General features: G+C 57.5%; 1 protein-coding gene across 1 annotated transcript; it reads left to right on the top strand.

The window, feature by feature from the left end:
- The first annotated feature begins 1008 nt into the window (after positions 1–1008).
- On the top strand, positions 1009–10323 carry SGCA (sarcoglycan alpha). Its single transcript, XM_046677838.1, has 10 exons — positions 1009–1143; positions 1993–2112; positions 2215–2369; positions 2542–2614; positions 2964–3162; positions 3612–3774; positions 4740–4945; positions 5178–5204; positions 9656–9861; positions 10124–10323. The coding sequence occupies exons 1-9, from the start codon at positions 1107–1109 to the stop codon at positions 9834–9836; spliced, it is 1161 nt and encodes a 386-aa protein (XP_046533794.1). The 5' UTR covers positions 1009–1106; the 3' UTR covers positions 9837–9861; positions 10124–10323.
- Positions 10324–10998: the final 675 nt, after the last annotated feature.

The raw sequence follows: 10998 nt of genomic DNA, 5'->3' as shown, positions 1-10998 counted from the left end.
GGGCAGCGGTCTGCTCGTCTCTGCGTCCTCCGTGCCTGGTCCGTGGCAGGTGCTTTACAGATGTGTGCTGGCTTCACGATTCTGTGGATTCCTCACAAGGACACCAAGGCGAGCACTATTTTTGCCAGTTTGTAGTTGTGGAAACAGAGCCCAGAGAGGGCGACTGAGTCTTTCAAGGACACATATCCAGTAAGTGGTGAAGGCGGGATTCATGTCCAGGCCTGCAGGCCTCAAAGCCTGTGGCCGCCGCCCCACCCCTCTTCCACTCCCCTGTCTCTACCTGTCTTCCCAGACCTGGGTTACACGCGGTGGGGTGCTTGGTCTGAGGATGAGGCTGGGTGAACAGGCACCCTCGTGTGCCCGTAATGAAGTGGTCGCCTAGCCCCCTGCACCTAGTTGCTAGGCCCCATGCCAGGTCCAGGGACACAAAGGTAGTAAGATCCTAGTCCACCCCCAGTGCTGTGCATAGGGGTTCAGGGGCCCCCGCGGCCTGGGGGAGGACAGAAGCTTCAGAGAGGAGAGGATGCCTGTGCTGAGTCTGGAAAGGTGGGTGGAAGTTTATCAGTCGGATGAGGGCAGGAAGGGAGCTCCAGGCAGAGGGAACAGCTTGTGCAAAGGTGCATAGACTCAGGAGAGCATAACAGGTAGGAGGGCAGCCGAGGGAGGTGGGCAGAAGCCTGGCACGGGGGGGGGTGTGAGTGTGAGTGTGAGTGTGTGTGTATGTGGGGGCGTGGGTAGAGAAGGGATTCTAGACGGCATGGCCAGGCATAGGGTGGGCCTGAAAGCCAGCAGCAGCAGGGGAACTCAGGGCAATGGGAGCCATTAAGGGTTTAAGGGGAGACGGAGGCGTCAGGTTGGTGGTTTAGGAAACCTATTCTGGCCACCAGGAGGGCGCGACTGGAGGGGCCTTGTCACATGAGGAGCATGTCCAGCCTAGATTGGGTGCCTGCTTTGGGTGGGGATGGACAGGGGCCCACTTGCTAAAGCCAGGGCCCAGCTGCTCTGGGACACCTCCCCGTTCCTCCCTCCCTCCTTCCCTCCCTCCCTCCCTCCTCCCTGCTCCTGTCTCTGTCACTCATGGGCAGCCAGGCCAGGCCGAGGCAGCCATGGCTGCAGCAGTAATCTGGATTCCTCTCCTTGTGGGCAAGTTGGGGCCTTCTCAGGGGAGAGGCCCAGGACGAGGGGGTGGGATTCAGGGCTGATGAGATGGAAGTATGGAAGTTCCTCGAGAGAGGGGTCTGGGGGGCTGAGGCAGGGGCCAGAAGGACTTTGGGGTATAAATGCCATGCTCGGCAGGGGGTCCAGGGAACTGGGGCTGGGAGCTCTGAGAGTTGGGGTGTCCTAGTCGGGGTGGGCCTGACAGCACAGGCCCGGAGCGCTGTGGGCCCTTTAATGGGCTGACCGGGACGGCTTCTCCCTAGGCCCAGGCTAAATTTGGCCCTGGGAGGGTGTGGGGGCCCGCTGGTGCAGATCCTCTTCCCGGGACTCCAGATCCCCTTTGCTCGGCTCCCAATGGCCTCTAGTGCGGGCCCTGTTCCCCTGTATGTTGGAGGAGGCTGGCGGGGGTCCCAGAATGGCTACCCTCCTCCTCCAAAGGCTCCTTCTCTCTCCCCCTCCTCTCCAGCCTGCCACACACTCAGCATGAGGTTCTTTTCCAAGTGAACTTAGCTTGAACCTCCCCCCAAATCCGCCACACTCACTCACACCCCCCCACACCGCCTCCAGCCAAACATCAGTCCTTGCCCACTTGACCCCAACAGGGGCCTAAAATGGGGAGTGGGGGGTGGTCTGGTTGGGGCTCGTCATGGATTAAAGCGTGTGGCACAGGCAGGCCTCTCTCTGTCCTTTCCTGGGAGCCAGCAAAGAAGCCCCCCTCCCTCACATGCTTCTTTCGGTCCCTGAGGGGCACCAGGGACATAGTCGGGAAGGGGAGCTTATCCCCTGCTCAGAACTGAGGCTGGTCCATGTGTTTGGGGTTCTGGGTCCCCACAGGTCTCCTGGCAGGGCTGGGGGACACCGAGACCCAGCAGACCACCCTGCACCCGCTTGTGGGCCGTGTCTTCGTGCACACCTTGGACCACGAAACCTTCCTGCACCTTCCCGAGCATGTCGGTGAGAGGGCCCGATGGGCACCCGGGGGAGCTGGGGGTGCCTGGCCCCGCGCTGGTGAAGGCTACTATCGTGTCTCCAATCCCCTCTCCTCCCTTCCACCAGCTGTCCCACCCACCGTCCCTGTCACCTACCACGCCCACCTCCAGGGACACCCCGACCTGCCCCGGTGGCTCCGCTATACCCAGCGCAGCCCCCACCACCCCGGCTTCCTCTATGGCACCCCCACATCAGAAGATCGCGGACAGCAGGTCATCGAGGTATCAGCAGGGACCCCACGGGGCTGTGTCACATGTGTGTGCTCCTTCAAGTTCATTTACATAATTTACATGCTTCTAATTTGGTGGCATCTCAGTCCTTTCCTGGCAGGCCCCAGCTGCACCATTTCTCCACTAACCCCACCTCTCAGCCCTCTTCCCCGTCCTCCCCCAGGTCATAGCCTACAATCGGGACAGCTTTGACACCACCCGGCAGAAGCTCTTGCTGTTGATTGAGGACCCTGAAGGTACCACCGGGCCCACCCCACGCCCACCCCAACAACACCAGTCCTGGGGGATCTCTCCTGGAAGGTGGGGTGTGGAAGGGAGAGACTTGGAGAGTAGTGGGGAGCAGGGCATTCTGGAAAGACTCTGAGGTGTATTCTTGGCTGCTTTGCTGACAGTCTTTGGGGCCTTGGGTGAGTCATTGAGGCTGGGTGTTTGAGAAGAGCTTTTGGGACCTGCGACGTGCGTGCGGGGTGTTAGGGAGGAAGGAAGGGTCTGGGGGGATGCGGGGAGGAGCTTGGGTCAGGTCAGGCTCGGGAAGGATCCATGCAGGGCTGAGTGCAGCCTGGGGTGCCAACCCGGCACTTCCAGGCCCCCCGCTGCCATACCAGGCTGAATTCCTGGTGCGCAGCCATGACGTGGAGGAAGTGTTGCCCTCATCACCTGCCAGCCGCTTCCTCACTGCCTCGGCGGGGCTCTGGGAGCCGGGGGAGCTCCAGCTGCTCAACATCACCTCTGCCTTGGACCGTGGGGGCCGCGTCCCTCTTCCCATCGAGGGCCGCAAGGAAGGGTAGGTATGCAGCCCAGGAGGGCTTCCTGGAGGAGGAGGAGGAGGAGGCAGCTTGCCTTTTGTCTGTGTGGAGGGCATAGAATATGGGTCTCCCTAGCTTCCAGGTGGGGCTTTACTCACCTTTGCACACCCTCACCACACCCGTCTGCACCTCGCTGCTTCACACCACTGTCCACTTCCCTCCGGCCGCCCCCTCATCTCCCTCTTGCCCTTCATGGGTCCAAACCCTAGTTACCCTGAACTCTGCACTTCCTGGTGGCCCACGAGGACATGAAAGATCCATCCGTTAAAGGACATCCTGGGGGGATAAGACCCCTTAGAAGACTAGAGTGTTCCTGTGTCCTCTCACATAACCCCAGATCTCAGGATGGGCCTGTAACCTCCAAATCTCCAGTGCCCCACCCAGACATCCCTCCAGTTCGCTGACGGCAGCTTCTATCTGGGCCCAGGGTGTACATCAAGGTGGGCTCTGCCTCACCCTTCTCCTCCTGCCTGAAGATGGTGGCGTCCCCCGACAGCCACGCTCGCTGTGCCCAGGGCCAGCCTCCACTTCTGTCCTGCTATGACACCTTGGCACCTCACTTCCGTGTTGACTGGTGCAATGTGTCCCTGGTGAGGAGGGACCCTGGCTTTGGGTGGGGGTGTCCCGTGGCCCCATCACAGTCTCTTCCCTACCCCCCTTCCCATCCCAGTCTTTCTGTCCCCATTTCTTTCTCTGATTATCTGCTTTCTCTGTCTCTGTCTCTCTGTGTCTGTCTGTCACACACACACACACCACACACACACACGCACGCACGCACGCACTGAAGTTCCATCTTCTCCCACAAGAGGGAGACAGAGTCCATAATCCAGACAGACACAGACTCAGAAATCCCAGATATACCCAACACAAGGGCTAGAACAGTCTCTCCCACAGGGCAGTTCCAAAACCCTTTCCCCAACAAGGGCCTCTGTGTGACAGCTCTGTCTGCTTCCTTCTAGCGTGTCACCTAGCAAATCTGCCCACAAGGAACAGATAGCTCTCATCCCCATGTAATAAGCCAAAGACGCTCACTACTGCTCTTTGGTATATGGGGCCGAGGAATCCGGGGTCCCTGGAGACCCTGACTCCCGGGGCTGGGAACCCCGGAGCACTCTGGTCCTGTGAAGTGTCTGACAGCGCAGCCAGGGCCTGGTCCTCAACCACATTCTGGAGCACTTGCTCCGCACTGGGTACGATGCAATCAACATGTTTTATCCTCACAAATCACCCCAGGAGACAGTGCCTCTATTAGCATTCCGACTTTACAGGTGAGGAACCTGAGGCACTGAGATGTAAATCATTGCAGTAAAGCACTGTCTGAGACAGAATTCAACCCAGGCAGTCGGACCCTGGAGCTGTGCTCTTAACCATTGTACAGTCCATCCTCTCCCGGGCTTGTCCTGCTAGGTCACCCAAGCTGGGGGAGGCAGGCAGGAGGAAACCCTGTTGTTGCAAGGGGCAATAGGTAGAGTGGCCCCAGAACCCCTGCCCTGTGCCCCGGGGGTCTCTGTGTCCAGCTAGCCGCTCCTGGGTCAGCCATGGACTTTCTGAGCAGGTGGATAAATCAGTGCCAGAGCCTGCAGACCAGGTGCCCACCCCTGGTGACGGGATCCTGGAGCATGACCCGTCCTGCTCGCCCACCAAGGCCACAGCCCGAGACTTCCTGACTGACGCACTGGTCACCCTCCTGGTGCCTCTGCTGGTGGCCCTGCTGCTCACCCTGCTGCTGGCTTATGTCATGTGCTGCCGGCGGGAGGGACGGTGAGTGTGGGGGACGGACGCAGGGAGGGCCCTGTGGCTGGTGCTCAAATCTGTGGGACTCCTTGTGGCACTTGTGCTGTGTGGGGACCCAGACCCCTCAGGGAGTGGGGTCCTCAGCCAGGAAAGGAGTGGGGGACCCTTTGCTGGGCAGCTCAGGGCTTGGGTCCTGCTCGGCTTAGCACCAGGAGGGGCTTGTGGATAATAGTTAATCCCCTCCCTCGCTTTTCTACAGGCTGAAGAGAGACCTGGCCACCTCTGAGTGAGTAGGGGAAGCTGGGGGTCGGGTGGGAGCCCCCTTAGACTGTCAAGCTGGACCCACCAGCCTTCATGAGCATCGTAGACAAACCAGATTATTCTGGGATGATGGGACCACCTTTGGCCACTGAGCTCCTGCCCTGGGCTGGGTGGATGTTGGGCCTGGCCTATCCTGAAATCCCAGGGCATGGCTCCTCATTTTCTGGTCTCCATGGAACAGCCTAAGTAGAATGAGACAGGGGAGGGGACCTGGCCAGGCTTTGGGGATCTGCTGCCACCCTGGGGGAAAGGGTTGAGAAGCAATTTAAGAGGATCCCCGCTGGCATTCATGCACACACACACAGACGCACACACCCCCATTTCACTGTGAGGCGGGCACTTGGGTTCCAGGCCCGGTTCTGCCACACAATCACTGTGACCCTTTCTGGCCTCAGTTTCTCCACTTGTGATGTGGTCGGACTAGCTAATGTCTGTGGATGCTTTCAGCTCCTCCAGCCCTTCCCAAATCCATCTCGCCTTTATTTTGCCCAGGTTTCCCTGACCCGTGGCCTCACCCCTCCTGTGTACCCAGCCCTCTCGCTCTCCTGCGCCCTTGAACCCCAGAGATTCCAGGAGGCAGGTGTGAAATAAGTCAGGTTCCTTTTATTCCCGCTGCGCGGAGCCTGTGGCAAGCCTGGCACCACTGCCTGCTTGCCCGGCCTGCCTTGTTAATTGCGGCGGCATCTGGCCGCTCTGCGGACCCCCTTGACTGGCCGCTTGTGCCCCTGTTTGGAGCCCAGGAACAACCTGCGCTGCCCAGGCCGGCGCTGCTCAGGCCGGCGTGGCCCAGACCGGCGTGGCCCAGACTGTTGTCGCCGCTGCCGCCGGCTTTTGGCCTTGAGCTTGAACTTGGAGGCCGGCTTCTTCCTGATGCAGAAGGAGCCTTAGGCCCCCTTGCCGGTCACCTGCCTGAGCACGCCTTTGTCCACCAGCCGCTTGAGCACTCGCCTGAAGCGCCAGGCGTTGCAGGTCATGTTGTAGCCGGAGGTGGTGACGGCCTTCCTCAGCGAGGTCATGGATATGCGGCTGTACGCCCCCTTGTCCGCCATAATCCCGAGGATCACCTTGGATATGTTGGGCTTGGTTTGGCAGGTGTGGTGTCCAGGCTCGCTCTTGCCAGGGGCTCCTGACACGCTGGCCTGCTGGCCTGCACCCAGGGGGGTGTTTGAGGCCAAGGGTGCAGATGGTGGTGGCAGCGAAGGGTCTTTCTGCATCTCTCCCTGGGGTGGGTGAAGGGAACTGGGTACGAGGACCTCCAGGATGGCAGCTGGAAGTCTTCACTGGGGTGCTCCTCGGTGGGTAAGGTGTGCCCTGGGTCCTGGTTCCCTCAGAGGCTTCCTTTCAGGGCTCTGGCCCCAGCCTTCCCCTGGGTGGCCAAAAGGAGGACCAAGGATGGTCACCCACGGCTGGCCTCAGCAGACTTGTGCCTTGAGCATAGGGGATGGTAAGGTTATCTCTGTGGTGACCTCAGGGGGACATTGTGAGGCCACCAGAATCCTGTGAGGGTCATAGTGGCCTCATTGTTCCCTCCTGGGAGGGACGGACGGGAGATGCCAGATAGTGTGGGCATCTGACATGCCAGGTACCCTGGGAAGAAGGGTTGTGGCCGTGTGGGCCAGACAGGCAGACCCATATGATGTGTGCGTGCACAAGCAGGGGCATATATGCATGAGTGCCGACTGATTCCAGGGTCTTCTGAGACCCCAGCTTTAAACCCATTGTGTTGACCCCACCAACTTAACCTATTGGGTTGAGCAATACAAACATTTTTAGAATCAGAATTATACCAGCATTTATGAATTTTTGTGGGGAATATATTTTCCAGAGTGAACAGAAATGTCATTCCTTGCTCTACCTAAATCAACTTAATTCTTTGATCAACTTTCTATACAAAGCAATGAAAAGGCTTTGCTTTTTTTTCTGTTTTCATTTTTTTTAGATACAATTTTTTTCGCATTGGGATGAGTGATTTTCTATGTAAATTTTACGAGGAGGATTTTATTCCTCAATTTTTTTGGCCTGTGCCAAATTTGATCAATTGTATCTTGTGCTATTGTGGATATTCTCTTCTGACCAGCTATTTCCACTACATCCAGCTTTTCTGGGTCAGGTTTGTAGCCCTGACGGTGTCAGGAAAATCGACTTCCTCCATCAGTTTTGAATCAATAACCAATTTTACCGTGTACAATATCGGCCCTTGTTGGTTTGAGTTTTGTGTTGATTTATTTCTACAAAATCCATTTTTTTTCTTGCTCAATGTCTATCATTTTTCAAATTATCTGCAAATTGTGATTCTGCTGCCTGTTTTCACCTCTATCTGGTCAGAAAGTTCTCCAGCCCAATGAGCCTCTCCTGTGGTCTGTGTGCCAGAGGAGAGGCTGTATGTTGGTGGTGTGTGTGTGTGTGTGTGTGTGTGTGTGTGTGTGCAGGCATGTATGTGCAGGAAGGCCTGCCCATTTGTGTCTGCCCAAGTGCTGATGTGGAAGGATGTGGGGGCAGCACCGCGGGTCTGGCTCCTGCTCCTGCTCTAGAAAAACATCCTCAGAACATTTTTCCACCTGTGTGTGTTGCCAGAGTAATGAGACCCAGATGTGGGGCCGGGGGCTGGGAGGGGCCCATTAACTAAGGCCCTTCCTCCACTGGGGGCATTACCTGCCTGGCTGCCTGTGGCCCTCGGCATCCACACGCTCCTTACTTCCTCTCCCCCCTCAGCCTTCCTTGCCTGGGAATGGAAAACAGTGTTTTGGACAACTCTGCTTGCCAAATTCCAGAATCAAGAGCTCATCTTGACCCTCCCCTGGCCTTAGAGGGTGACTCCACCTCCTCCCGCCAGCCTGACGGGACTTGGTTCTACTCCCCCCAAGGAGGAGCATGGCTCATTCAGCAGGAAGCTAGAAAGTCCTTCCAGTAGTCTAATCTCTCAGGCTCTAGCTGGAGCCTGTGCCACTAATGGAGATGTGGACATGGGTGACGACCACTTGCCTCCCTTATTTGACCAGTAACCCAGTGACAAGCAGGGTTGTTTCTGCCCTACCTGGGCCCCCTCCCCTTTAAAAAAACAGTTCTTATTGCTGGTAATGAAAAGTCCTTGCCGTCTGTCTGACCCAGCAGCCAGGTAGTCTGGGAGGACATCTCCAGGCTGAGCCCACAAATGTGAGTGGTTTCATGCAAAAGGGCTTGGAAATATCCCTCCACTGGAGGCCAAGTTCATCAGTGGGCCTACTATAATAAGATAATACTGATGATGATAATAGTAACTGAAGGCTCCCTAGAATAATAGCTACCACTTGCTGCATGCTGACCAGAAGACATTCTAAGTGTTTTTCCAGAATGAACTCATTTAATTCATGTAACAACTGCGTTAAACTTGAGAAAATCGTGGCACAGAGAGGTTAACTAGCTCACACAAGGTCACACAGCCAGTAAGCAGAGGAATTTACGTTTAAACCCAAAGCAAGTCCTCATGCTTAACCATTATGCTGCCCTACTTCTCAGAATGAACTAAAGCTTGCCACTGGACAGCAGAAAGCAAGACTGAGAGAGTCAAATGAGAACGAAGCTGAACCTTCTGGGGAGAAACGGGCTAGAGCTCAGGCGGGACTTCCTGAGGTGTGTGGCCACCAGTCCACTCAGAGCTGCTGGGATTTCCAGCCTGTTGAGGGTGGAGCCTGGTGCTGGCCTCCAGGAGCCTTGGTTTGAAACAAAGATAGGGAGACAGGACTCAGTGTGTGGAGCTGGTCCATGCTGGGGGCCGACTGGGGTGGGAGTGGGAGGGGTCAAAGTATGGAGGGAGCGAGGGACAGGTCTGAGGAGCCAGAAGATGAGAAGGTCAAGGCATGGCAGCAAACAGCTTGGGCAAAAGCTAGGAGGTGGGAAAAGATGGAGGAGGTGTGTTTGCCAGATTCAGGGATGGGGGAGCCGAGGAGGACTGAAGTTCAGTGGCGGGAGAGGGCGTTAGTGGAGGGAGCTGAGTGCCAGAAGGGACTGGAGGGTCGTATATCCACTGGAGACATATGTCCACTGGGGATATCTATCCATGTCTTGGTATCTCGGGAGCTCTTACCACGTGCCAGGCACATTTCTAAACACTCAGCCTGCATTTTCTCCTTTAATCCCCACAACAATCCTGGGAGGTAGCTTCTATTATTATCCCCATTTTACAGTTGAGGAAACTGAGGCAGAGAAGTGGTTAAGCAACTTGCAAAGGACACACAGCTTTAAATCCAGGCTGTTGACACACAGAGCCCAGGCCTCAGTCACCGGGCACTGAGCTGGTGCCACAGAGCTTTCTGTGTGTGAGTCTCCCTCCACATAACGGGGGAAGACTGCAGAGTGGCTCGGACGGAGTGCCAGGCTGAATCTCAAAGGGGGGTGCTGACTCCTAGAGCTGATGACTCTGCCTGCCCTGTGCCCCAGCATCCAGATGGTCCACCATTGCACCATCCGCGGGAACACGGAGGAGCTGCGACAGATGGCAGCTAGCCGAGAGGTGCCCCGGCCACTCTCCACCCTGCCCATGTTCAATGTGCGCACAGGCGAGCGGCTGCCTCCCCAAGTGGACAGCGCCCAGGTGCCCCTCATCCTGGACCAGCACTGAGGGCCCACACTGAGGCCCTGCCCAGGTGGGTCTGGCTGGGCAGTGCCAGCCTCATTTCTGGGAACGGGTGGCCTCCGTCTCAAGGCTGGGGCAGGTGGTGGAGGATGGGGGATGTCAAGGGAAGAGGCACACAGACCTGCCTGCCCCTTAATGGGGTGGCTCATCAGTGCCAGGGCTATGCCCCCCAGTGCCAAGCTCTTGGGGTCAGAGAGTCAGGGTAGGGAAGGCAGGAGAACCAAGGCCTGGTCCTCACAGGCCCCCACTCTCTCTTCCCTCTGCTGTTCCAGTGCCAGCCCTGGCCTCGTCCTCCCTTCTCTCCGTACTCACAGAGCAGCCATGGCCCACGGCCACACCCTTCCTCCTGATTCCGGCTCCCAGCCCGACGGACCCAGCCCGACGGACCCCAGGCTTGGAATAAGCAGAGAGATGAGGATGGGGCAGGGTGAGGGTCCCCCAGAATAAATACCTGCTGCTCTGCTCCTCCCTTGCTGCCAGCGCCTTCCTCTCAGGAGCACCCGAGCCTTGTTGCCTCTGTTTCCTGCAGAAGCGGCCAGGGGCTGCCAGCCTGCCCTGTGGACTCCTGCCATTTTGCCGTTTTCTCGAATTCTCTGGAAGCAAGAAGGAACGACATGCATATGTGGCCCTGGTCTTAATCCTCACATCAAGCCAACAGTGAGGGCTTACTGGATCATTATTCCCATCTTCTAGACAAGGAAACTGAGGGCCAGGGAGAATCTGTGACTCACCCGAGGTCACAGAGCTAGCAAGTCGCAGAGTATGGATCCCACTGTGGCGTGTCCACCTGCACACTGCCTTCTGGAGGGTTGAAGGGTTCTGGAGGCAGGAGATCCAGGCTCTTACCCATCCAGATCCCCTGGAGGGGGAGCCCATTGGGTAGTTGTGTAGGGAGACGAGCCCATCTAGATACGGAGAGAGGGGGTGGGGGGCAGGACCCTGAGTGCCCAGGCTCAATGACCCCCTTCCAGTGCATTCCTCCAGGGACAGAGCTGAGGTCTGGAGGACACTGCACAGCCTGGACATTGAACTGAGTGTCACCAGCTTGGCTTGGTGTCCATGTGAGCCCTGGACATCTCAGCTGGCCAGGGAGCAGCCCCAGCTCCTTTTTCCTAGGTGGCTACAACCAAAGCGGGCCACTCCCCCA

This window comes from Equus quagga, chromosome 11 (genome assembly GCF_021613505.1).
Source record: "Equus quagga isolate Etosha38 chromosome 11, UCLA_HA_Equagga_1.0, whole genome shotgun sequence".
NCBI lineage: Eukaryota > Metazoa > Chordata > Mammalia > Perissodactyla > Equidae > Equus > Equus quagga.
The sequence above is the reverse complement of the archived record's forward strand: the minus strand, read 5'-3'. Positions and strand labels throughout refer to the sequence as shown.